Below are 26837 nucleotides of genomic sequence, written 5' to 3'. Positions count from 1 at the left end.
CGCCCCGCTCCGACCAAGCCGATTTTTCCCCCCTCCCAGGTTGCAAATAGCTTCCTGCTGCTGGAAGCGGATCATGGACGCTGCTGTTGCTGCAATTGTTCCACCATGGGTGAGTGCAAGAGATCTCCCTTCCTGTTAGCCTGGGACACGTGGGCGGCGATTAGGAGTGTGGTGGGGCGGTGGGGGGGGGTCCTCGCCCTAGCTTTGCAGTCCCCTTTGGGGTCCGCTGCGTGGGAGATTCGGATCTCCAGGCGGGGGAGGGGGGACGGGAGACCAGCGGGCCCTTCTCCCTCCCTTGCCCTTCCTTGGACCTTTGCAAATATATATATATTTGCCCTATATATATAGGGGGCACAAACGCTTGCAGATCCTGCCCTTCTTGGGGTGGGGGGTGTCGCTGCGGGGGTGGGCTAGCCAAATAGCTGCGACTTCTTGCAGGATCCCTTCTGAGGTGCGGCAAAAAAAAAAAAAAAGCCCCGCTGCAAACATTGGGGCTTCCCTCTCTCTGGGGCGCGCAGGATCGCACCGTTGCATTAGGCTGGGATGGGAGCAATTCGGGACGGGGACATAAAAGGATTCCCAGGCTGAGCGTTGCAAAATATGGATCAGGCGCCTGGAGGTGTGAAGGAGAAGCGGATCACCTTGGGGGCAAAGGAAGAAGGTGGGATCTCCTCGATCTGCGATGGCGCCCTGCGTTTGGGGGCAGAGGAATGCTGCAGAAAGACTTGCGGGTGGAGAGGCCGGTGAGCTTAGGAGGAGTGCCTGGGAGGATCGGGGCCAGCAGGGGAACTGAAATAGGGAGGTCGATCTTTTTCCTGGGAGAGGTAATGATCACGCTTTGACACTTGAGCGCTATAGATCTATTTGTATACATAGGCATTGCACATCAGTTGTGAGATTGCAATTGGTTTTTAAACTGCTTTTATTTTGTGTTGCTGGGAACTGCCCTCGGACCTTCTGGTGGCTGTTATTTTTAATCATATGTTCATTTATACAATGCCTTTCGACCCCCCCCCCCCACGGGACTCAAGGCAGCTCACAGGTGGAAATAAGAACCACTATGAACAGCCGGGGGCGGGGGGAGCAACCGTTAAAAAACAATTAAACCTTGATAGAATTAAAGCTCTATACAAATATATAAAACGTCTTTTGATAATGATGGTAAGGAAATTGGGTGTGCTGGCCTGGAATCGCCCCAGCAAATAAATCACAGACGGTGTTCGATTTTTGGTACAGTAAAATAAGGTTTTTGTTAATACCTTAAAGACTAAATGATTATATTACGGCAAAACATTTGTGGATCCAAGCCCAGTTTCTCAGAGGTAAAAAAGCATTATCTTCAATTTGCAGACAGAGAAAGAGAGAGAAAATTGATGCTGGTTCATTTTCCAGAATCCGCCCGCCCCGCCCCCCGCAACTAAATCAATTAAGACCTGATTTAGGATGTCTGACTTGCATGTAGCAAATAAAACTTACAAAAAGTTCAATTAAATTAACACCATGTGAATTTTATGTGCTGTGTAAATCTCAGAAGCTTTTCCAGTAGCGAAAAGAATTGGAGCTGAATATTTCAAATCAACAAAGCCCATTTAAGGAGCTTCAAGTGTTATTAGTCAAGCAAATTCAAAGCTTTTACTTGGAAAGTTATTTTTTTATTGAGACAGGACATATTTTAAGTATTTGTTGGGGGTGGGGACGTGACAGCGCTGAAAACAGTTAGCATACTAATTTTAGCATGCCCAAAGAGCGCATGAGCTTCTTAGGGAAAAGTCACCTAAAAAAAACACATTAGTGATCACTTTCATTCTAGGTTTGAATGGCATCCTATTCATTCCAGTCACTCAGTTTGTTATGCTACGAATTTATTTTCTGAAACGGTGTGTTTCAAAAACTGCAGGGGCTGTCTTCGCTTCCAGCCCCCTGATTTAGGGCTTTAAACCTTGAATTGTCCTGGAAACATTTTTTTTAAAAAAAATTTTTTGCCTGCTGTAAGAAAAATAGGAAACTGCCTTATACTGACTCGGACTTGTTGGGTACATCTAGCTTAGCACTGCTTACACGGACTGGCAGCAGCTCTCCAGGACTTCAGGCAGGGTCCTTTCTTGACCTGAAGATGTCATTAGAGGTTCACCTCGAACCTTTTGCATGTATCAATCGGGGTGTAGGCCCAGTTTTGGCACAGAAACTGCTTGGGTTGCCCTGTATGATGACCTCTGTTGGGGGGGATGTGTTCCTATTAGGTAAAGGTAAAGGGGACCCCTGACCATTAGGTCCAGTCGTGGCCGACTCTGGGGTTGCGGTGCTCATCTCGCTTTATTGGCCGAGGGAGCCAGCGTACAGCTTCCGGGTCATGTGGCCAGCATGACTAAGCCGCTTCTGGCAAACCAGAGCAGCGCACGAAAACACCGTTTACCTTCCCGCCAGAGCGGTACCTATTTATCTACTTGCACTTTGACGTGCTTTCGAACTGCTAGGTTGGCAGGAGCAGGGACCGAGCAACGGGAGCTCACCCCGTCGCGGGGATTCGAACCGCTGACCTTCCGATCGGCAAGTCCTAGGCTCTGTGGTTTAACCCGCGTCCCGTGTCCCCATTAACTGCCCTCAATTTTTCAGCGGATTTTGATACCGTCAACCATGGCATTCTTGTCTGAGTTACGGGTAGGTGGCATCGCTTTGCAGAGGCTCCGGTTCTACTTGCACAGACGTTACCAAAAAGGTGATGTTTGGGGAGGGCTCTTCAGCCCCGTGGAGACTTCAGTGTGGAGTTCCTCAGGGTTCAGTTTTATCCCCTATGCCAGAGGGCAGCAAACTTTTTCAGCAGGGGGCCTGTCCACTGTCCCTCAGACCTTGTGGGGGACTGGACTATATTTTGAGGGGGGAGAGGAACGAATTCGTATGCCCCCAAAATAACCCAGGGATGCATTTTAAATAACAGCACACAGTCTACTCATGTAAAAACACCAGGCAGGCCCCACAAATACAGTGGTACTGAAGCAAAGTTTTTAACCCAAGGTACTATTTCTGGGCTAGCGGAGTCTGTAACCTGAAGCATCTGTAACCTGAGGTACCAGTGTAACCCAGAGATGCATTTTAAATAAAAGGACACATTCTACTCATGTAAAAACACGCTGATTCCCGGACAGCCCACAGGCTGGATTTAGAAGGCAATTGGGCCAGGCATGTCCAAAATCCGTTTCTTGAGCCTAATCTGGCCTGTCGGTCGTTTTAATCTGGCCCCTATGGCAGTTTATTTTCTGGGGTAAAGTTGTAAAAAAAACCCTCAAGAACTTCAATCCTAAAAAAAAGGTCAGCAACTTTGGTCGGCCCTCACAGCCCTTCACTTCATCAAATCTGGCCCTCTCTGAAAAAAGTTTGAATACCACTGCAGTATGTTGTTCAACATCTACATGAAACCGCTGGTGGGGTTATCCGGAGGTTTGGAGTATGTTGTCAGCAGTATGCTGATGACACTCAGCTCTACTTTTCCTTTACACCTGCAGGTGAGGCAGTAGAAATGCTGGTGTTGCCTCTATAATGGACTGGATGAGAGCCAACAAACTGAAACTCAATCCAGATAAGACAGGCACTGTTAGTGGACTGTTCCCTAGATTGAATGGCTTTGAGGTTGCCTGCTCTTGATGGGGTTACATTTCCTTTGAAAGAGCAGGTTCATAGCTTGGGGGTGGATCCTTTACTGTCACTCGAGGCTCAGGTGGCCTCATTGGCCCAGAGTGCCTTCCATCACCTTCGGCTGGTTGCCTAACTATGCCTCTATCTGGACAGGGATAGCCTAACTACTCTTGCCTATGCTCTGGTAACCTCTAGGTTAGATTACTGCAATGTGTTACATGTCTGAAGCTGGTTCAGAAACTTCAGCTGGTGCAAAATATAGCTGCCAGGTTGCAAGAAGGTTTGAGCATATTACACTCATCCTGGCCCAATTGCACCGGCTACCAATTAGTTTCTAGGCCCATCTCAAAGTACAGTCATACTTCGGGTTACAGACAGTTCAGGTTGCGTTTTTTCAGGTTACGAACGTACCGAAACCTGGAAGTACCAGAACGGGTTACTTCCGGGTTTCGGCAGCCGCGCATGTGCAGACGTGCTAAATTGCACCATGCACAGAAGCGCCAAATCGCAACCGTGTGTGCCGCTGCAGGTTGCGAACATGCATCGCGCACGGATCACGTTTGCAACCCGAGCGTCCACTGTATTGGTTTTGGGCTATAAAGCCTTAAACCTCAAAGACCACCTCTGTCCATATGAACTTATCTGGACCCTGTGAACATCGTCTGAGGCTCTTCTTCATGTGCCTCCTCCACAAGACGTCAACACAACAGCATGCCTTTTCTACAGTAGCTCCCTGTCTGTGGAATGCTCTCCGCAGGGAAGTTCACCAGGCATCTTCATTATACACCTTTAGACGCCAGGCAAAAACATTCCTTTTTAACCGGGCCTTTGGCAGATTGACGTCCAATTTGCTTTTAAAATGTGTTGTGGGAGGGGGGATTTTGAGGTTTGTTGTTATTTTTATTATGCATGTTGTGGTTTTTATACTGTGATTTTATTATTGTGAACTGCCCCGAGATCTGCAGACGTAGGGGGCAGTAGACAACTTTAATAAATAAACCAGCAATTCCAAGCAGATGTTGTGTCACTGAGCTGCTACCCTTCCCTGGCATTTTGCTCTTTCGGTTTTTAAAATCTGGATTATTATTTTTTAAAAGCTCTTAAAGGTAAAGGTACCCCTGACCATTAGGTCCATTTGTGACCGACTCTGGGGTTGCGGCGCTCATCTCGCTTTATTGGCCGAGGGATCCGGCGTACAGCTTCCGGGTCATGTGGCCAGCATGACTAAGCCGCTTCTGTTGAACCAGAGCAGTGCACGGAAACACTGTTTACCTTCCCACCGGAGTGGTACCTATTTATCTACTTGCACTTTGACATGCTTTTGAATTGCTAGGTTGGCAGGAGCAGGGACCGAGCAACAGGAGCTCACCCTGTTGCAGGGATTTGAACTGCTGACCTTCTGATTGGCAAGTCCTAGGCTCTGTGGTTTAACCCACAGCGCCACCCGCATCCCTACTTACTCTTACAAAGCTCTTACTATGGTATAATTGTAGAGTTGGAAGGGACCATGAGGGTCATCTGGTCCAACCCCCTGCAATGCAGTAATCTTCTACCCAACATAGGACTCGAACTTCTGACCTTGAGATTAAGAGTCCCATGCTTTACCAACTGAGCTACCCCAGCAGTCAACCCATTTCCTTTTTATTTGAGAGCCCTTTTGAAAACCTTGCTTAGAATCCAGATGTTTTGGACTACATCTCCCATCAGCCCCAGCCGGCCGTGAAGGCTAAGGCAAAGCCTTCTCTAGCTACTTCCTTATAGAGTCCAGATGACTGTGCAAAGAAGCGCCTAGGTTTGCTCAGGCCACGCCTATCCCCGCCTCCAGAAGTCGAGACTATGCTTTCGACAGTCTCCTTCTATCTTAGGCAACACACTCTTGAGCGCTTAAACCACGCCGGTCCTGACAAACCAGTCTCCTTCATTTCTGCTCCTCAGCAGATTCAACAGGATGCCCGTAAGTACAGCTCATTCCTTCCGCAAATGGAACGGAGGAGTCTCAGTGCCTTCTTTGTATTCACCCTAGACGCTGGGCAAACACACCGCAATGCCGGACTTTCCTACTTTGGGAAAGAAGGAGCGGTACAGGGGCTCTAAGCTGTTCTGAAAGCCGGAGAGGGGAAAGGGAAGTCAATACAGCAAGGGGAAACCTCTGTTCCATTGCTGAAGTTTTAAGGCAGCTTCAGTCCCAGTGCAATTTTTTTATCGTGGGACGGGGCCTTCTCAAGCCCCAACCCTCCAGGTTCACGTTGGTTTCGTTTGGCTTTTAGTTGTCTTTTTCTATTGCTTCTTTCTTTTCTTATATTACACCTTACTGTATTATGGTTCGAATGCTGCAGAATGCATGCTGGGTTTTTATGCTTCTGACAATCCCATAAGGTAAGCTAGTGGGAGAGAGAGAGAGAGAGACTGGTCCGAGATCACCCAGTGAGCTTCATGGCCGTGTGAGGATTCGAACTCTGGTCTCCCAGGTCCTAGTCTGACGCTGCAATCACTACACCACACTGGCTGTTGGAGCTGGGCAGAGGAATGCCTCTGCTTTATTCCAGGTGTAAGTGGGATTTGGCCTAACTCTGTCCCTCCGCAATGATCACCCACACCCAGTGAAGGTGTCGGTTTTTAGCAGGAAGCACCTAACTCTTTGCTCCTGCTGCATGGCTTTCACCCCGTTGCAGGAATTTTTAAACCTGTTGACCTTTTAATCTGGAGGGAGGGCTGTGTGTGAGAAAGCGAGGCCAGGCTAATCCTGTTGAGTAACTTTGCATACAGACGCGCCCTTCCTTTCTTCCTTCCTCGAATAGCAAAATAAACTTGCTTTCTACACCTCCCAGGAGGATGGGCAGAGCAACGTAGGTGATACTAGCAATTATGGAACCGGCACCTAGACTGTTCACTTCTGTGCTGTGGCAACAGCTGTAGCCAACGCTGACTCATGCTTTGATCCGCTCCAGACTTGTCCTTACATTTCCTGAGGGCGCTCTGGCGGGCTTGATTCTTGTGTGATTTATTCAAGACTTCCTCTTGCATTCTCTCCTCCTGCCCCCACTTCCAGGGCTGACTCCTAAGGATGCCCAGAGCCGCAGTGAAGCTCATAGTCACCGGAGATGACTTTGGCTACTGCCCAAGAAGAAACCAAGGCATCGTGGAGTCTTTTCTCTCCGGCGGGGTGTCCAACGTGTCCCTCCTGGTGAACGGCAGCGCTGCGTCCGATGCAGCACAACTGGCGAGGAGGTGAGAGCTCCCTTGCTTTCTGTCTCTTGCTCTCACGCAGGCGCCTGTTTCGCAAAGCCCTGCCAGGCATGAAATTGAGCATGGCCACTGGCTCGGTGGTGGAGCCCGTGCTTTGTGCAGAGCAGGTCCTGGGCTCAAATCCTGGCACCCCCCGTTAAAAGGCTTCAGAATGAATGAATGAATGAATCTCTATTTGCGTCAGCCATCAGCCGTAGCAGTAAAACGGCAATACAACATACAAAGAATAGAAATAAAAAGTCAATTATATAAAATACGTTTTAGGGTTTTGAATTGATAGTCAAGTAGTGGATGTTATTCTGATTGCCCCAGCTATAAACCTTGCAACCTTTGCTGTCACCTGCTCATCTTGATCTGCCAAGAGAAAGGACACTGTGGCAGTGGCTGGGTGACCCGGAATGGACAATAAAAGAGGGGTGATAATGTCATTCCTCAACTCATTATAAAGAGTGCAAGCCATCAATTTGGTGCTGCCATCTCCACAGGGACATAAGCGTTTTGTGTGTGGAATCTGTTGGAATCGTCCCTCAAGTACAGCCGAGGGCAATACATTCAATCTCGAGAGAGTAAAAGCACGTTTATATTTTGGAATTGCTAGGTGATGCGGAGAGGGTGCCAGAGAGTCGAAATGGGAAGGTGGAAAATAGTCATACCATGGGCAAAATTTCCTTATTGTGGCCAAGTTGTTCTGACGCTCGATACCATTTAGGCGCTGACAAATTAGACCGTTTGCTTTACTAAAACCCAAAGTGAGTAGCTGTTGTGGTGATAAATCACAAGAGTGAAGTTTTTGATAGACGGTTTTAGTCCAGGCGCTCTTGTGACAATCTTGCAGCACTAGGGATATTAGACCGGGGGGATTTGAGTTTAGGCGAAGCCAATAGTTACCATATTTTTTGCCCTATAGGATGCACTTTCCCCCCTCCAAAAATGAAGGGGAAATGTGTGTGCGTCCTATGGGGCAAATGCAGGCTTCAGGAAGCTCTCCACTAGCTGTGGGAGAGCTGCAAGACTTCGTGCAGCTCTCCCACGGCTAGCAGAGAGCTTGTCTGTACCCAGAAGTTTGGGGCGCGCTGAGCTCATCATGCCCCAGGCTTCGGGCTTCGCGCAGCTCTTGGCAAGCCGTGGGAGAGCTGTGTGAAGTCGCGCAGCTCTCCCACGGCTTGCGGATAGCAGCTTGTTCTGGGGTCAGGGGTCAGGGGAAGCTCGGGCTTCCCCTGCCCCAGCCCCGCACCTGGGGGGGGAAATAAATATTTTTTTTCTTTATTCCCCCCCCCCAAAAAACCTAGGTGCGTCCTATGGGCCGGTGCGTCCTATGGGGCGAAAAATACGGTAATTGTCCTATGCCAGATCCGTAATTCTACCGAGGGAAGATTAGCCCCTAAGGTGCAATGATGCATTTGGGACACAGGGTGGTACAGAGAAAATTTGCCTTAAGAACTTTGATTGGACAGCTTCCGTAGATCCAAGGCTTCAGAGCTTCAGAGTTCTGCCATGGGAACATGGGAACATGGGAAGCAGCTTTTTAACCACTGAGAAAGAAGCCTTTTCCCCGCTTTGTGCTGACTGGTGCCTATCAGAGTGAAAGGAGGAGAGTCAGCCACTGAGGATAGGCTCTCAAGGTCGCTCTGGCGCAAGAAGAGCCCTGAGGCGTCGTTCCGTATGCTCCAAAGCTAAGCGTTTAGGAACACAGAGAACAGAAAGGGCTTCCATTTCAAGAGAATGTTGTGCAAGATCTGCTACTTGCAATGGAGCTTCAGGGAAAACACAACTCAAGTCGCCTCAAAGGATGATATTGGAGTAGTCCAAATCAGTTGCTGCTGTACGTGCACAGAAAATAATGGATTTACCTTAAAGGCAATGCCTAGAATTCTGCTGCCAGCCCGTGCAGACAAAACTGAGCTAGATGGATCATTGGTCTGGCTCAGGATAAGGCAGATTCCTATCACTGCCTTGTCGCTTATATACACAGTCTGCAGAGAGTGCTTCACGTGCAAGTTTCAAAGGTCTCACACTGCACAACTAAGTGCAGTGCTTTTAGTTTGGCTACTCCTGATCTGTGAAATAACATCCCTTTTGAGATATGGCAGGCGCTCACAGTCTATACTTTGAAGCTATGTTCTGACATGCTATTCCAGTTGAATGAATAGGTCTCTGCCATGGGTATCTGTGTGTATGCGTGCGTGCACACGCACATACACACGTTGGTTTTTTTGTATTGTTTTTAAACTGATTTTTATCTGGTTTTATTGTACACCGCCTTGAGAAGCACGTGGGCAAGGCCAAAATAATAGTAAGAATAACAAGGGTAATAATGACAAATACAGCAGTACCTCGGGTTAAGTACTTAATTCGTTCCGGAGGTCCGTACTTAACCTGAAACTGTTCTTAACCCGAAGCGCCACTTTAACTAATGGGGCCTCCTGCTACTGCCGCGCCGCCGGAGCACAATTTCTGTTCTCATCCTGAAGCAAAGTTCTTAACCTGAAGCAATATTTCTGGGTTAGCGGAGTCTGTAACCTGAAGCGTATGTAACCTGAGGTACCACTGTAACAACAGCTAATAAAGCTCTGCTATTTTAGGGCTGGAGATCATGGCAGGGGAAACCTTAAATGCCACCCACGGCCTTTTCCGATGCTCTCCTCTTTTTGAAAGCCGCCTGCAGAGCCGACGGCCTTTACCGGCACACTTTTTGTAAATATAGAAAACACCTGGCCCCGTTTCTGATTACAAGCCCTGCAGAGTCCGGCCCACGAGGCCGCGTGACTCCAGTCTGAAACGGCTTCTTCGAATCCAGGTCAGAGCCTTCAGAGTGGCGGCAGCTTTTTTGCACTATCTCAGCCACTCTGAGAGGTTGGTTTTTCTTCCCAGCATGCCGGCCCCTCCTCTTGGCTTTTCCTACCTTGGGAATCTAATGCAGGGAGCCAGAAAACATACGCAGATCCTGCCTTGGACACTTAATTAGGTTATGCGTGAGTAATTAACAATTCCTGCCAGCACTTATGCACGCGAGATATCGCACCGCGGACGCGAGCTTAACCTTGTTATGTCGGCACCTGGAGGTCCCATAGCCTCGGTTTAAGAGAGCAGCTCAGATCTGGGTCACACTTTTTTTGCTTACTCCTCTGATATAGTCTTTGAAAGCCAACATCTTAATCCTTTTAACCATCTCTGCTGACTAAAAGGATTGTCCCTGTGTGGGTGTTTGCTGCTAAAAATATTCCTGGGTTATCGGCCACCTACGGAGGGTTTCCTTCATCCCCGGGCCTATTACATAAATTAGAAGCCTGGGCTAGTTTGAAATAATTACTCTGTTGTTTTTTCTCTAAGGGCAAAGCCTCCTCTGATAACCTGCCTTTATCTTGAGCTGTCCTTTAAACCAGGGGCGGCTAAGCACCCGATATGGCCCCTAAGCAGATCCTGCAAAATAAAAAAAAATGAACTGGGCCAGGTGGTTGCCAAGGTTGGGAAGCTTTTAATAATAATAATAATAATTTTTATTTATACCCCGCCCTTCCCAGCCAAGGCTGGGCTCAGGGCGGCTAACAAGCAATACAGTGGTACCTCAGGTTAAGTACTTAATTCGTTCTGGAGGTCCGTTCTTAACCTGAAACTGTTCTTAAACTGAAGCACCACTTTAGCTAATGGGGCCTCCTGCTGCCGCCACGCCGCCAGAGCACGATTTCTGTTCTCATCCTGAAGCAAAGTTCTTAACCTGAAGCACTATTTCTGGGTTAGTGGAGTCTGTAACCTGAAGCGTATGTAACCTGAGGTACCACTGTAATAAAAACAAGTTGAATGAATATAACTTAAAAACAAGATTAAAATACAACATTAAAATATTGAAACATTAAAATATTAAAATGCAGCCTCATCACAGGAGGAGAAAGGAAAAAAGAAAGAGGGGGAGGGAATCAAATTGGCTCCAAGCCAAAGGCCAGGCGGAACAACTCTGTCTTACAGGCCCTGCGGAAAGAAATCAGATCCTGCAGGGCCCTTGTCTCATGAGACAGAGCATTCCACCAGGCTGGAGCCAGTGTTGAAAAGGCCCTGGCTCTGGTTGAAGCTAATCTAATTTCCTTAGGGCCCGGGACCACCAGGGTGTTGCTATTTATGGACCTTAAGGTCCTCCTGGAGCATACTGGGAGAGGCAGTCCCGTAGGTACGAGGGTCCTAGGCAGTGAAGGGCTTTTTTTTTTTTTTTGCAGTCTGAGGTCCGCATTCCATCCTAGGCAACTTTCCCAGGGCCGGTGGTGGGTGGAGCCAAAGGCAAAAGTGGGTGGAGCAATACCTTTTTACCTTTGTGCAGTGGGTTGATTTCTTCATACTCGCAGGCCCCTCTCTGTTCTCCATCCAGGCAATTGAGAAAGCACAATTGGAGTCCAAGGGCACATTCTGCACCACAAAGCCTCACGTAATCAAATTTTTGTTGTTGTCCTGCTTTTAATCCCCAACACTACAGGTTTATACAGTGGTACCTCAGGTTACATATGCTTCAGGTTACATACACTTCACCCAGAAATAGTGCTTCAGGTTAAGAACTTTGCTTCAGGATGAGAACAGAAATCATGCTCCGGCAGCACCGGCGGTAGCAGGAGGCCCCATTAGCTAAAGTGGTGCTTCAGGTTAAGAACAGCTTCAGTTAAGTACGGACCTCCGGAATGAATTAAGTACTTAACCTGAGGTACCACTGTAGTTCAAAAGTACACAAACAGCCACAGGTATCAGAGATTTCTCCAGGATCAACAAGTTCATATTGAAGTGTTTCCAACATCACACTTCTAGTACAGTGGTACCTCAGGTTACATACGCTTCAGGTTACATATGCTTCAGGTTACACACTCCGCTAACCCAGAAATAGTGCTTCAGGTTAAGAACTTTGCTTCAGGATGTGAACAGAAATCGGGCTCTGGCGGCACAGCAGCAGCAGGAGGCCCCATTAGCTAAAGTGGTGCTTCAGGTTAAGAACAGTTTCAGGTTAAGAACGGACCTCCGGAACGAATTAAGTACTGAACCCGAGGTACCACTGTACTAAACAATGCCTTCATGTGAAAATGTTGAGAAGTCCAAAATACCCAAAACATTGGGTCTTGGTTTTGTTTTTTTGCTGGACAACCTCAATTTAAATGTAGGGAAGCACTGTCTGTGATGTTAAGTGTAGCTCTGAAAAAAACAGAGGTATTTCTTACCCATCTTGCAAGGATGTTTAGGAACTAATGAGCCTCTGGGCTGAAAGACACGACACTGTCTCTCCCTGCAAACCCATCCGTCACAGGAACGTGGTGTGTTAGTGAGAGCTGGACATTAACTGGCATTTTGAAATATATCCTCCCTAGGTATCACATTCCAATAGGGCTCCATGCCAACCTTTCTGAGGGCTCTCCTGTTTGTCCGGCGTTGAAAGCGAAGTCCACATTGCTCAACGAAGAAGGGTTTTTCCACGGAAAGATGGGGATCCGGAGAGCATTGGCCGATGGTCTCCTGAACATGTCTGAGGTAGGAAGACACGCATACAGGGCTTTGCTTGCTAGTTCTGGTGGTATCGACTGTGGGAGAAACCATGTGGCGCTTATTATTATTATTATTTGAAATACTTTTTATTTGGTTTTGCAAGTATAAAATTATAACAATACCATCATACGTTTCCACATTTGCAGATTCTATTCTTTTCTACTGCATCTTTTCCAATAATCCATATTTTATATCATCCCATTGTCTCCATTGCTACATTACAAGTGTTATTGTAATCCTGCTAGTGCTTTCATCTGCTTACAGTGGTCTCCAAGATAAATTATATCCCCCCCCCCCCAATTATTTGTTAAAGTTCTGGTCTTCTTGAGTCCTGAGCTTCCTGGTCAGTTTTGCCATTTCGGCATAGTCCAACAATTTGATTTGCCATTCTTCTCTGGTAGGGACTTTATTTTCTTTCCAGCTCTGGACTAATAACATCTGGGTGGCTGTCATGGCATACATAAAAAGTCTTTTCTGCTCCCTTGGAATATCTGCACCTATAATTCCTGATAAAAAAAGCCTCTGTTGTTGTTGTTGTTTGCAAAAGTTGAACATTTTTTTTATCTCATTATATATCATTTCCCAGAATTATTTTATTACCTTACAAGACCACCATTAAACCTAGGCAGAAAGTTAATAACGAAAGCCCACTTTAAGCTTTCTTTGACCTTACCTGCCCACACCTGACATTATGTCTGACGTCAGGTGTAGGGGCAGGCGGGCAAGGCTACCCCAAAACACCTTCACAGGACAGTGGGGAGGTCTGTTGGGCCAGGTTTGGGAGATCCTTGGTGTTGAACCATGGTGAGATAGGTGGACCATGCACATGCATGCACATTTCAGCGTACATGGAAGTTTTGTGTCATCTCAAATAAAATTTTATTTAGTATTGTTCTTATTTTGAATTACTTACAGGGGTGGGGGCCCTCTATACCTGAAGTAGTGTCTCCACCCCCATCGTTCAACCCAGACCCTCAGGTCCACCAGTGAGGGCCTTCTGGTGGTTCTCTCACTGTGAAAAGTGAAATTACAGGAAACCAGGCACAGGGCCTTCTTGGTAGTGGCACCCTTTCTGTGGAACGCCTTCCTGGCAGATCTGAAAGAGTTAAATAATTATGTAGTATTTCGTAGGCAGGGACGCAGGTGGCGCTGTGGGTTAAAGCCTCAGCGCCTAGGACTTGCCGATCGAAAGGTCGGCGGTTCGAATCCCTGCGGCGGGGTGCGCTCCCGCTGCTCGGTCCCAGCGCCTGCCAACCTAGCAGTTCGAAAGCACCTCCGGGTGCAAGTAGATAAATAGGGACCGCTTACCAGCGGGAAGGTAAACGGCGTTTCCGTGTGCGGCTCTGGCTCGCCAGAGCAGCGATGTCACGCTGGCCACGTGACCCGGAAGTGTCTCCGGACAGCGCTGGCCCCTGGCCTCTTAAGTGAGATGGGCGCACAACCCCAGAGTCTGGCAAGACTGGCCCGTACGGGCAGGGGTACCTTTACCTTTACCTTTATTTCGTAGGCAGTTCCCTCACTGCGAGAAGTGAAGTCACAGGGAATCAGGGAGAGGGCCTTCTTGGTAGTGGCGCCCTACCTGTGGAATGCCTCCCTGGCAAATCCGAAAGAAGAATTATATAATTTTTCTGTAGGTGTTTTTCTGTTTGGTGAAAGTTTTAACGTTTGTTGTCGTTGTTCCTGTACTTTTGCGAGAAGTTGCCCAGAGTGGCTACTGCAACCCAGTCAGATGGGTGGCGTATAAGAAAAATAAGTTATTAATTTATGTAAATATCCAGTGCTTAGGGCCTCTGAACATCTCCATATGGCCCTGCTTCCTCACTTGTTTTTTGTTTCTGTTTTCTAAATGAAGGGCGTCTTCTTCATATACACGGCAACTCTCCTCACATGTCCTCCTTTCCTTTTACATTCCCAGGTGAAACACGAACTAACTGCGCAAGTTGACTTGTTCCGTGAGCTCACAGGTCACCTGCCTCAACACATGGACGGACACCAGCATGTTCACGTCCTCCCAGGTAAGGCAAATCCACACCTTAGGCAAGGATGAGAGACCTTTTCCAGGGCCGTACTTCCGGATTTTTATCTTTCTGCATGCACTCTCTCCCCTCCATTCAGGGGAGCAAGAGGCCTGGTCCGAGTTCCAGGACACATTCCAGTCAGGCAGAGGTAAAAAAAGGTAAAAGACTCCTGGAAAGTTAAGTGCAGTCCATAGCTGTCAACTTTTCCCTTTTCTTGCGAGGAATCCTATTCGGAGTAAGGGAATTTGCCTTTAAAAAAAGGGAAACGTTGACAGCTGTGGTGCAGTCAAAGGTGACTACAGTGATACCTCGGGTTACATACGCTTCAGGTTACAGACTCTGCTAACCCAGAAATAGTACCTTGGGTTAAGAACTTTGCTTCAGGATGAGAACAGAAATTGTGTGGTGGTGCAGCAGCAGCAGCAGGCCCCATTAGCTAAAGTGGTACCTCAGGTTAAGAACAGTTTCAGGTTAAGAACGGACCTCCAGAACGAATTAAGTTCTTAACCTGAGGTACCACTGTATGGAGTTGCGGCGCTCATCTCCCTTTCAGGCCAAGGGAGCCAGTGTTTGTCCGCAGACAGCTTTCTGGGTCATGTGCCAGCAGGACTAAACTGCTTGTGGCGTAATGGAGCACCGTGACGGAAGCCAGAGCGCATGGAAATGCCGTTCACCTTCCCGCCGCAGCGGTACCTATTTATCTACTTGCACTGGCGTGCTTTCGAACTGCCAGGTTGTCAGGAGCTGGGACAGAGCAACGGGAGCTCACACCGTGGTGTTGATGGGATTCGAACTACCAACCTTCCAATCGGCAAACCCAAGAGCCACCTGCGTCCCTAGTCAGGCAGAAACAGGGAAGAAAGGCCGTGGTCTGGGGAGAGGGTGCTTGGACTTAGAAAGGAGACAAGCTCTGGGGGGAGAGTGCCAAGGACCACACAGACAGGCTTCTGGACTCAAGGCTGGTTCCTTCTCTAGCCCTAATGCCTTAGATGATGGGGGCTCTCTGACACTGAAGGACTGGAGCCCCCCCCCCCCACCGGCCTACCGCACCTCTCCGGGGCTTGAGCTCACAATTTGCAGGCAGCTGCCTCGGGTCAGGTTACCTGTCCTGCTAAGATTGCCTTAAGCCTGGTGGGAGTCTATTTCTCCCCCCCCCCCCTTTTTAATACGTCTTTATTAAATTTTATTGAATATTACAAGAAAATAAAAGAAAAAAAGAAATAGAAACAATACTGAACAATACATAAAAACATTTATCTACGCATTTTTCAAAATGTAGATTAGAAAAGAAAAGGGATGAAAGATAGCTGAAAAGAAGCAAGAAAAAGAAAGAAGAGAAAAAATACTTTCCATAACCAAAATACCAAATTCATATTTCAAACGTTTTCAGTATATAAATCCTAGTTAAAATATTATAAAAGACTTCCACCGCATTCACAACATGTCTCTTGGTTATCTAGTTCATTTTAACATCTGTTCTTCAGTCACTTCCTTTCTTTAAGTTCATTCGTAATCCATCAATTCTTTGTACTGTATTCTCTATATTCTTCACAAGGTTAGTCTAAGCACAACCAAACTTTCGTATTTGAGCCCTGTTTCTGTAAATATTCATTTAAGCATTCCCATTGTTTTTGTACCATAGTTTTAGATTTATGCCTTATTACGTCCGTCAATTTGGCTAACTCCAGATACTCGCATAATTTACTTAACCATTCCCTTTTGGTTGGGATATTATTTCCTTTCCAGTAACTGGCTGCCAACATTCTCGCTGCTGTTGTTGCGAGAATCTATTGCGAGTCTATTTCGTTGCTTCGCCAGCTCAAAGAGCAGGTCTTCCAGTGACAATCTGAAAGCAGGGAGGTCCCAGCCTTGTCTCTCACAGTACACGGTAGTGCCACAGTCTCGGTGCTTGGGAAGCTGGTTTAAGAATGGATCTGGTTCCAGTTCCATGTCACTCACACCCATCGCAAAAGGAGCTCTTTCTGTTCCCATTCAGTCTGCAGTTCATCTGCAGTGGTTCTCTGTATTCCTGCCCTATCCACCCCCACACCCAGGGCACTGCCTTCAGGATATTGCAAGCTGTTCTGCCAGGGTACAAAATGATATAGAATAAGAGTACATGAAGAACATAACATTGAAGACTGGGAAACGTTTATTGGATATATGGGAAATCATTGCGTACAGCTGAAAGTGCTGGCAGCATTAAGATGAATTCAACAGTGTAAATAAGTTCTGATGGATGCAATAATGGAATACTGAATGGTATAGTTTTTGTAAAATATGCAAGGATTTATAGTATGTAAAATGAACAATGGGAAGAGAAGAAGGGGAAGCCTTTGATATCTTAATGATGTAAAAATTAGTACAGTGGTACCTCAGGTTAAGTACTTAATCTGTTCCGGAGGTCCATTCTTAACCTGAAACTGCTCTTAACCTGAAGCACCACTTTAGCTAGTGGGGCCTCCCACTGCTGCTGCCGCACCACCGGAGCACAATTTCAGCAAAGTACTTAACCCGAGGTAATATTTCTAGGTTAGCGGAGTCTGTAACCTGAAGCGTATGTAACCTGAAGCAAATGCAACCCGAGGTACCACTGTATTTTAAATTGGAAAACAGAAAAATTAATAAAACTTATATAAAATGAAACGAAATGATACTCCAATCCCAAACATTGAGACCTTGCAGCTTGTAAATGCTTAAACTAAGAGAAAGAGAGTAAATCAGTCCCCAGAGTTGAAGCGCCATGTTATATATTTATATTTATTTATCTTATTGCATTTATAGCGCCCCGCTTCTTCTCCAGGGAGCTCACGCTGGTATACGTGGTTCTCCCCATCCTCATTCAATCTGCCACAACAACCTGGCGAGGTAGGTTAGACTGAGAGGCAGAGATTCTGGTTCAGTGTCGCCCAGTGAGCTTCATGGCGGAGTGGGGATTTGAATTCTGGTCTCCCAGGTCTTAGCCCGACACTCTAATTTTATTTTTCCATTTTCTAGTTTACATAAACAAACGAATGAAAAACATAGACATATAATCCCTTTTGACTTCCCTCCCTCCCCATTGTGGATCTTAATTTAATGATTTCCCCCTTTGCATCTCTTTCATAACTCTATTCTTATAAATCCTTTGCCAGTCCATAGTTCAGATTTTTACTACAAGTTTTCTGCCTGTCCTACCAGTGTGTGTAATTGTTTACAATCGTTTTTCAAATCAATTACAGTGGTACCTCAGGATGCGAACAGGATCCATTCTGGAGCCCCGTTTGCAACCTGAATGGAACGTAAGACGCGACAGCGCGTGTGCGCAGGTCGTGTTTTGCCGCTTCCGCGCATGCGCGTGATGTCATTCTGAGCGTCTGCGCATGCGCAAGCGGGGAAACCTGGAAGTAACGCGCTCTGTTAGTTCCAGGTTGCCGCGAAGCGCAACCCGAAAGCGCTGAACCTGAAGCAGATTCAACCCGAGGTATGACTGTATAAACTTTCTCCATTCTTCATTAAAGACCTCCTATTCCTGGTTTCTGATATTTCCTGTAAGTTTTGCCATCTCAGCATATAGTTCATCAGTTTTGTCTGCTGCTCCTCTTTGGTCAGAATTGTACCATCTTTCCATTTCTGGGCTAACAGAATCTGCGCAGCCGTGGTTCTTTGGGATGGCCCACCTTCTCATACCACACACTGCCTTCATGCAGGGAGGGGAGTGAGGCCAAAATTTGACACACACAAACACCCCACAGTTCTTGTGGGGTGCTGGCAGGGCTTTGGGAAGAAGTAGGGAGGACTCTCAGACCCTGTCAGACCCTTCTTCCCAAAGCCCAGCACCTGGGCTGCATGTGTCCCATGCATTGGACTAACCTGCTCAGACCACTGCACCACACTGGTTCTCCATGACAGCACCATGACTACAGCTCCCAGAATTCTCTGAGGGGAAAGCTACGGCTGTTTACAAACAGCCGTAGCTTTCCCCCCCGAGAATTCTGGGAGCTGTAGTTTGTTAAGGATGCTGAGAGTTGTCTGGAGGCCCCTATTCCCCTCACAGAGCTACAGAGGGGTTTCACAGTCAGTTCCTCTTCCCAGGGAATTGAATCGGCCAGGAGCAAGAGAACAGAGCCGGTAATGGACTTGGACTCAAAAGAAAATATGCTCTCTCTCTTTTTTAAAGGCCTGTACTTCCTTGGAGAAGGGGCGCGGGTGGCACTGTGGGTTAAACCACAGGGCCTAGGGCTTGCCGATCAGAAGGTCGGCGGTTCGAATCCCCGCAACGGGGTGAGCTCCCATTGCTCGGTCCCTGCTCCTGCCAACCTAGCAGTTTGAAAGCACATCAAAGCACAAGTAGATAAATAGGTACCACTCTGGTGGGAAGGTAAACGGCGTTTCCGTGCGCTGCTCTGGTTTGCCAGAAGCGGCTTAGTCTTGCTGGCCACATGACCCGGAAGCTCTACGCCGGCTCCCTCAGCCAATAAAGCGAGATGAGCGCCGCAACCCCAGAGTCGGCCACGACTGGACCTAATGGTCAGGGGTCCCTTTACTTCCTTGGAGAGGGACTTCCTAGTAACCTTTTCTCTTCCAGAGATCAGAAACGTATTTGCACAGGTGTTGGAGGATTATGGGATCACCTATACTCGAGTTCCCATCGAGCCAGACCTTCCCCGCTGCGATTGGATAGACCCACACTTAATGGCCTTTTACCTGGGCGTGGAGAAGGACTCCCTAAACACAGTGGATGTGTTTAGGAAACACAAAATAAGGTGAGCAACCTGCAACTCTGGTCTTTGCCAGTGCTTGGCTTTTTCTTCTCGGTTCCTGTAGTTTCCAGCTCACCGAGTGCCTTAAAGAGAGTTTCCGTTTATTACGGTCATAGGGCAGCATTTTAAAAAATGGCTAAAATACGTTTATTATAAAAGCAAGGTACAATCATTTTTAAAAAACAAGCCAGAATAAGAGTAGGGAGACAAGAGAGTCACTGGACAGCAAGTTAAAACAACTCAAACGATTACTATTACTAAAGGCGATCCAGTGGAAGACTGGGGAAGAAGAGTCATGGGTCCGAAACACAAGATTTCATAAGCAGAATAGTCCTAGGGCCTCTAGAAGGCTTGGTGTGTCTTTTAGAGAGAGCCTTCTGTTTGGGTGAAATGGTTCAGAGACTAATTGCACAACAGATTAAACCCCCCACCCCACCCCCAAAAATATAAATTCTTGCAAATATTGCAAATGGCAAACATCATCCCCAAATAGGTATTCCCTTTCCCCTTCTCTACGGTTCTGCAACAACAAAAGCGTTCTTCCTCTAAAACATTGGGCAGTACCACCCCCTTCAGGTGGGTGAGATTACCTAGGTGGCGCTAAGAGGCAAGGAGGCAGCGGGGGGGCACTGGAGGTGTAAGAAATAAAAGAAAAAAAGCTGGTATCACTAGATAATGTCTATCTGTTTTGTTGAATTAATTAAATGAAATTGTCTTAATTGGATTCTGAATAAATGTACAATTAATTGTATAATAGGAGGGATGCGGGTGCCGCTGTGGGTTAAACCACAGAGCCTAGGACTTGCCAATCAGAAGGTCGGCGGTTCGAATCCCCATGACGGGGTGAGCTCCCGTTGCTCGGTCCCTGCTCCTGCCCACCTAGCAGTTTGAAAGCATGTAAAAGTGCAAGTAGATAAATAGGTACCGCTCTGGCAGCAAGGTCAACGGCATTTCTGTGCGCTGCTCTGGTTTGCCAGAAGTGGCTTAGTCATGCTGGCCACATGGCCCGGAAGTTGTACTCTGGCTCCCTCGGCCAATAAAGCGAGATGAGCGCCACAACCCCAGAGTCAGCCACGACTGGACCTAATGGTCAGGGGTCCCTTTACCTTTACCTTTAATTGTATAATAATAATGATGATGTATATAGTATGGGAATTGTAGGCCAGAACATCTGGAAGGCACCAGGTTCTCCACCTTTCCCTCTCCCATGTATACTGCAGCCTCAGCAATGCCATCCCAGGAGACTGGAGTCTGGCAGCCATGATCAGTGAGCTACTAATCAGCCAAGTAAAACTGATGTGATTAATTAACCAAGATTCCATTAATCAACTGACAGCTCGAAGATGAATTCCCCTTCCCCCCTTCTACCGATTGTGATCTTTATGCATCACAGCATGCTACAGAGCAGGAAGGGTCTGGCACCACGGCAATTTCAAAATTACAATATTTCGCTCCAAATAGATTGCATTTCATGATTGGGCAGAAAAACAGGGGATGGAAAATGCTTGCTCCTTCAGCACTGCTTGTGCGATTAAACGCTCATCTCCCTCCTTTCACAGGTGGCCGGATATATATATAGGCCTCAGCACCATGGGCAAAAACATGTCCATCGCCAACATCCTGGGGGCCATTGATAACGCTACAGCGGCTTACCTGCCGGAAGAAGATTCCTCCATTCCTCCTGGTTCGCCATCGCGCTCAGATCAAGAAACCGGAACTGTAACCATTGAGCTGATGACGCATCCAGGGTACCCCAGCGTCCCGCCAGTTGGGGGCTGCGGCGAGGGACCCGACGATTTCTCGCAGTCCTGGGAACGCTTGCACGAACTTGAGACGCTCAAGAAAGCAGAGTTGCAGAGCCACTACAGGACAAGGAACATCCAGCTCTGTGCATTTAAAGACCTTGGGATGTGACGCTGCAGTTGTTGCTGGCTGGGCTGGGCCAGGCTAAGCGTGATGCTGAGTGAGGTGCAGAGTTAAGAACCAACCCCCTCCCCCCAAGTAGACCGCACGGTGTGGCACAGAGGCTCCCTTTGCAAGGAGAGCTTCCACCCTTTGCAGCTCAGGACAGAGGCGGTGCCCCATTTTCACAGCACTGGGGAGCAGAAGTTGTATCCCTAGGAAGGGAAAGCTTGGACAGTAACAGGACCAGCAGGGTAGGATCTGTAGAGCAGATGCTTCTAGGAGCAGGAAAGATTGCATAGGAAACTATATGGGTCTGTCGTTGTGGGCTGGGCCTCTGGTTTGAACTCTGGTATAGAAAAATACACATTTGGATCAGCCAATTCAACATACTATTAGTCTACAGCAGGCATGTCCAATCGCAGGGTGTCTCTGGTTGATCACGGTATCCTTATCGATGGCCCCCCCTCCCCCCCAAAAGCTCAACAACTGTGGTCAGTTCAATGAGTAGATTACTGCCAGTTTTTTTATAGTGGGAGTAGATCACAGTCTTCTGGAAGTTGGATGTGCCTGGTCTAAAGATATTGGTCCATTATCCAGGGGATTCGAAGCAGGGAGCATTTGAACTCAGCGCAAAGCGTAAATCAACACTCTTCACTAAGGTCAGCCACCTGCCTAGCCAATAAAAGCTGAACTGGACCACGTACATAAATTGTGGGGAATTGGCATCTGTGTCCTTAGTTCAGACAATTTATTTCACTTTTTCTGGAGAGGCAAGGAGACACACAAGAGTCCTGATGTTAAATGCTAGCTTCACTGTCACAAGTTTGGAAATTTGGCTGTTGAACAAATTTGCAGGCTGCCGAATGTTGTGGGCAGTTGGGTTGGCGTAGAATGCTGTCATGAAAAACACCGCTTGCACCATGAGGATAGCGAACAGAATGTGAAATGTACAAATCGATTTATTGGCACAATGGCAGAAATATTCCTGAAGGATTCCATCTCGGGGAATGGTGGGGTCCCCGAATCTAGGGCTGTGTGTTAGGAGCTGCCATACACAGATAAGTCATTCTTTGCACAGACCTAGACCATAGGGGTCCATTGTTGCATGATTCTAAAACAAGTGGCCCTGTGCCAATCATTTTGGAGGCAAACTGGGTTCACCCACAAATTAAACGAAGGTTTCAGCACATGCAGGCGATGTGGAAACAAAATATTAGTTCCCTCTGCCCCAATTTCTTTTAAAAGAGGACTGTGCATGCTATAGCCACTGAACATCTGCATCCAGTCTATTCTGGCTTTGAGATGGCCATCAGATCAACCCTTGGCTTAATATGGTTCTGTTCCTTGGAGTTATCATTGGGACCAGACAGAACCAAAAGGCTGCCTTGAGTATGCAGATGGGTGAGATCCCCTAGTGTCAGCTGACAACCAGCCATACAGGGAGTGGGAGAAAGGGTGTGGTCAGTCATGTCTGGCTCCCAGTGAAATACCCCTGATCTGTCTCACTTCCCACTTATGTATCCCAATAGCCACCTCTTAAGCACAATCACGGGGTTTATGGTGTGCCAGGGGAAGGATAGTGCCTCTGGTGGGGGACACGTCATGGTTTGTCCACCTTTGGGCCCCACCCTACACCTAGCTCTCACCTGCGGCTCCAGGAAGCTGTCAGCATGTGACAGCAGCCACACCCAAGGAACAGCTTTGACTGGCCGGCTAAACCAGGTGACTTCCCCCTGCACGCGAAGAGAGGCTCTGGCGGACCGAATGGATGAAACCAATAATGGGCCCAAGGGTCAAGTAAGTGGTTTCTGCTCATGCTGTGGAGGGAAGTGAGGGGCAGATGGGAAGGTAGCCCATCTATGGAGCAAACCTTACACAAATTCATTGTGGAGCCCCTGAGAAGGTTGGATGGTGTCTTGGAATGCCTCCTTCTGGCAACTCTTGCAGCCCAGCCAAGCGTAATGCTCTGCTTTCCTTTGGACCACATTGAGGAGGGCGAGAGGGTGGGTCTTGTCAGCCCAGGACCTCCATACACACACAACCAGCACCCTGGAGAGGTCATTTCAGTGCTGCCACCTTAGCTGTTTGACTTCGCCCCCCAGAGGCTCACTCCATTGTCTCTTGAGACAGATGGATGGCAGCAACAGACACAATGATAGTTTCGACCCGCTAAAATTACTTCGGACCAGGCATGTCACGTCGCTCTGCTGAGGTCGCCAGTGCAGTTCCATCATCAGGGTCGCAATAAATTTGTATTTCCTTATTCTTTTTCAACATTCCCAGTTGTGGATTATTGCTGGGCTGAAAGGTTGGGGTGGAAGTGGGAGGCAAAGAACAGAAACAACCCAAGACTCACCGAATCTACTAAGTTGATAACAGGTTTTCCATAAGAGCCCTAAGGACTGTACATTGCAATCCTACGTATGCCCACTCAGAAGTAAATCTCACTGCTGGGACAAAGGAAGCTGCCTTACGCAAAATCAGACAGCTGGTCTATCTAGCTCAGTATTGTCTGGGAACATCAAGAGCCCTACTGAATCAGGCCAAAGTCCTGTCAACCCTCCAACATGCCTTTAGGAAGTCCACAAACAGTACCTGGGTGCAGTCATGCTCTGTCCTTGCGTCCTCAGGAACAGGGATTGTTCAGACATGCTGCCTTTGATACTGGAGGCTATATACTTTTGAATTACAGCATGAATTTACAAGCTCTTCCCTTCCTCATTATTGCTTTCCCTTCCATGCATCTTCACTACCTGCAGCAAAACTAGGGGCCTTGGTGCTGATGAAGACTCTGGTGATTGGCTGAACTGCCCTGACATCACAGAGGTGCAGGAAGCCCAAGATCCTTTGGCTAGCTCAGGTGAGCTGCTTCTGTTGCCCTAATTAGAAAGCTTTCTGGGTCTCTATCCCTCCCTGCATCACAAAGATGCTGTGAGAAGGAAGGGGAAAGAGTCCCGTCTGCACTGTTTCAGGCTCCTCTGAGAAATAAAAATAAAATAGTAGAATTCATGTTAGGGAACAGGTAGCCAGTTTTTGCTTGTTGCGAGCACGGTAGTCATCAAAAGCCCCAGCATAACCCAGTTTACAAAGATATTTCCCTTTTCCTTTTCAATCATGCCTCTGGATGAACTGAGATTAACTCTTCCCACATCTAGAAGCACGTGAAGCTGTTTTTATTGATTCAGACAGTTGGTCCATCTAGCTCAATAGTGCCTACACTTGCTGGCAGTACCTCTCCAGGGTTTTAGAAAGTCTCCTGAGACTATCTACATGCAAATAATAATCATTATTTAGAAGAAGGTGCTCAGTCACTTAGCTACAGCCTTTTCTCTATCTGATGACGTGCTATCTTCTTCTCCATGAACTTTTGTCTTGTAATGGTCTTAAAAGGTGCTACAGGAATATTTGTGGCATTTATGTATTCATGTTACAAAATGAAACCTCGCATGACAACAGCATGGAGGGCATTAGAATTTAACCCAGACAGACACAGAGTATTCTTCCTACCCTCTCTTCATACACCTTTGAAAGGATATTAACATTGAATTGTTGCACAGGGAGGGGAGGAAATAGAAGGACTTTAGCTTAACGTTTGCTTGGTGGAAAAGTTTTAACAAGCCTAACACCAAGACCGAAAAGCCTACGTTAAAAATAATAATAATAATAATAATAAATGCAAGGGAAGTAAGCCATGCCACAAAGCCTTTGAGAGCATTTTTATTCAGGGTAGCAGAATGGAATTGCAAGAAAGCCTAGACCAATACAAGAAAAGGTGGTGTAGACTTGGATCTCAAAACGACAAGTTCAGAATTCAGCTTTGTTTGAAGAACCAGACAGAACCAGAAGAAAAAAGTGTGAACGCCTGAGTTGACATTGCATCGCCACTGTACTCCTTTCATGCATGCCTCAAATTACACTGCTCTACGGTGTATGGGGGGCAGTCTTGTTGGCCGGTGCAACCCCCACCCCACAACTGTGTGTAAAAGAAAATGGGCCTTGGATTTGCAGGCTCCCACTTCCCTCTAACTCCTGTCCTTATGAACTTCTTAATATCCAGGAGTAAGAAGACCATTTCTCAGCTTTCAGGGACTGGGGTCAAATGGGAAGGGAAGAATCTCTGGACTGCGTGCAGTGCTGCAAGAATTGGCCTTAGCCACTGAGGCTCTCCTCTTAAGAGAACTAGTTTAAATGGGACACCCCTTTGCAAGAAGCCCACCTGACCATCCGCTTTATGCACCTACAAAAACTCTTCCTTGCTGATTGGCAGGAGTTTGTGGGCTCTATTGAGAGGCACAGCTGAAGGCAAGCAGGATAATCTTGTAACTAAAGAAGTAGCAGCAGGATCTGAAGCCTTCCGGTTCTCACGTGTTTTGAATTTTCTTCCATCAGATGCGGCCCAGCTGTTCTAGGGGAGAGTGGGAAGCCTTGCCTGAGAGAGCAAGCCACTGAATGCAATTGCAGAAACAATTTCCGTAACTGGGGAACCTAAAGTAAAATGTGCATCGCCGTGCCTACAGAAACTGCTGTCGTAAGACAATGTCTGCGCCTGCAGAGGTTCTGGGTCGTGTGTTAACATTCTCTGCACCGATGCATCTCTCAGGACAGATCCATTTCTAGCATGCGAACTAGCCTCTCAAACGAAGAACTGTTATACATTGCCTGATCTCAAGACGAGAGGTCAAAAACAGGCATGCCTCCATTCCTAGGTGTAATAGGAAGCAACACCAGAGCAGCACAAAGGTGGGGATTCTCAACAGTGGCTCCTTGAACAATACAGGCCCTTTTCAGAGAGCACCAGTTCACATATAGGCAGTTTTGACCTGAGAAGTTTACAATTGAAAAGCTATATATTCTCACTAGCAACATTAACAAGAGTGACAGATAACATGAGAGCTGTGCGTGTACGGAACTAGGGGGCTAACCATGCTAACGGATGCGACTGGCAGTGAAAACCCAACGGGGCTCAAGTGAGAAGCGTGGCGATGCAGGATTTACATACACTTCAGCTTGACAGGTGAAATTTGGCATTTTTTTTTTGTTTATTTTGAATCTGCGTGAGCGTGAATGAAACAAAGTCAGTACCAACTTTCTGCAAATGAAGACACAAAAAAATTGTGGAAATTTTGGTAAATAGACAGTGCTGGTCACCAAGCCTGAACACACACACTTAAGGAAATGCAAGTGTCCATTAAGTAAAAGGTAGTTTTTTTGTTTTTTGTTTTACTTTAATCGCCTACCAAAGAATTTTGTCTAAGAACACTTAAAACAGAGATGCTTCATATCCCAACTTATAAAAGAAAAAACTTTTTTTTGTTTTTTTTTTACTTTTCAACAGAGAGGTACTTGGCTGTCAATCTTTTACGGTTTGAAATCAAAAGTTGGGAGCGGGGGAGGAGGAGGGGAGAGAGGGGTATACACAAAACATTAAAAATCCAAAAGGTTACTCTACTGCTCCCCTGACGTACGTTAGCCCTAAAATGTAGCAAAGGCAAAGCCCTACTTCCAAACTCCTTACAATTACCCACCTGGGCATGGAAAGGTTTACTAATGCAAGTTCCTGCAAAATAGAATATGATATGTTCTACTTGCGCTCTACTAAGTTTCCACAGGGATGGGGTTCCAAATGCTCACTCGAACCAGGCGTTTAAAACTCAGCAGCTCAGAAGCCACTTTTGGTCACATGGCTAGATCGCATCTTACGGTATCCTAAACTTTAAAACACTAAAAATGAAACCGGAAGGGTGTTGTTTCAAGTTATAAGGGGGTAGAACTTCACCTTACTTGA

At 47.1% G+C, this 26837-nt stretch overlaps 1 protein-coding gene across 2 annotated transcripts; it reads left to right on the top strand.

The window, feature by feature from the left end:
• YDJC (YdjC chitooligosaccharide deacetylase homolog) lies at positions 1-23328 on the top strand. Of its 2 annotated transcripts, none has more exons than XM_081893474.1 (6): positions 1-109; positions 6680-6858; positions 12213-12372; positions 14303-14402; positions 18973-19150; positions 20707-23328. In XM_081893474.1, the coding sequence occupies exons 2-6, from the start codon at positions 6695-6697 to the stop codon at positions 21059-21061; spliced, it is 957 nt and encodes a 318-aa protein (XP_081749600.1). In that variant the 5' UTR covers positions 1-109; positions 6680-6694; the 3' UTR covers positions 21062-23328. The 2 variants fall into 2 exon arrangements, with proteins under 2 accessions (XP_081749600.1, XP_081749601.1); XM_081893475.1 differs by lacking the exon at positions 1-109 and adding an exon at positions 5463-5584.
• The last annotated feature ends 3509 nt before the right edge of the window (positions 23329-26837 follow it).

This window comes from Podarcis melisellensis (assembly GCF_964234715.1).
Source record: "Podarcis melisellensis genome assembly, chromosome: 16".
Taxonomy (NCBI): Eukaryota; Metazoa; Chordata; class Lepidosauria; order Squamata; family Lacertidae; genus Podarcis; species Podarcis melisellensis.
The sequence above is the reverse complement of the archived record's forward strand: the minus strand, read 5'-3'. Positions and strand labels throughout refer to the sequence as shown.

Excerpts from the sequence above, each read along its gene's own strand:
- YDJC (XM_081893474.1), top strand. The coding sequence starts at position 6,695 with ATGCCCAGAGCCGCAGTGAAGCTCATAGTCACCGGAGATGACTTTGGC. Across the intron at positions 6,859-12,212 it reads GCAGCACAACTGGCGAGGAG|GTATCACATTCCAATAGGGC; the intron begins GTGAGAGCTCCC and ends TATCCTCCCTAG. Across the intron at positions 19,151-20,706 it reads TTTAGGAAACACAAAATAAG|GTGGCCGGATATATATATAG; the intron begins GTGAGCAACCTG and ends CTCCTTTCACAG.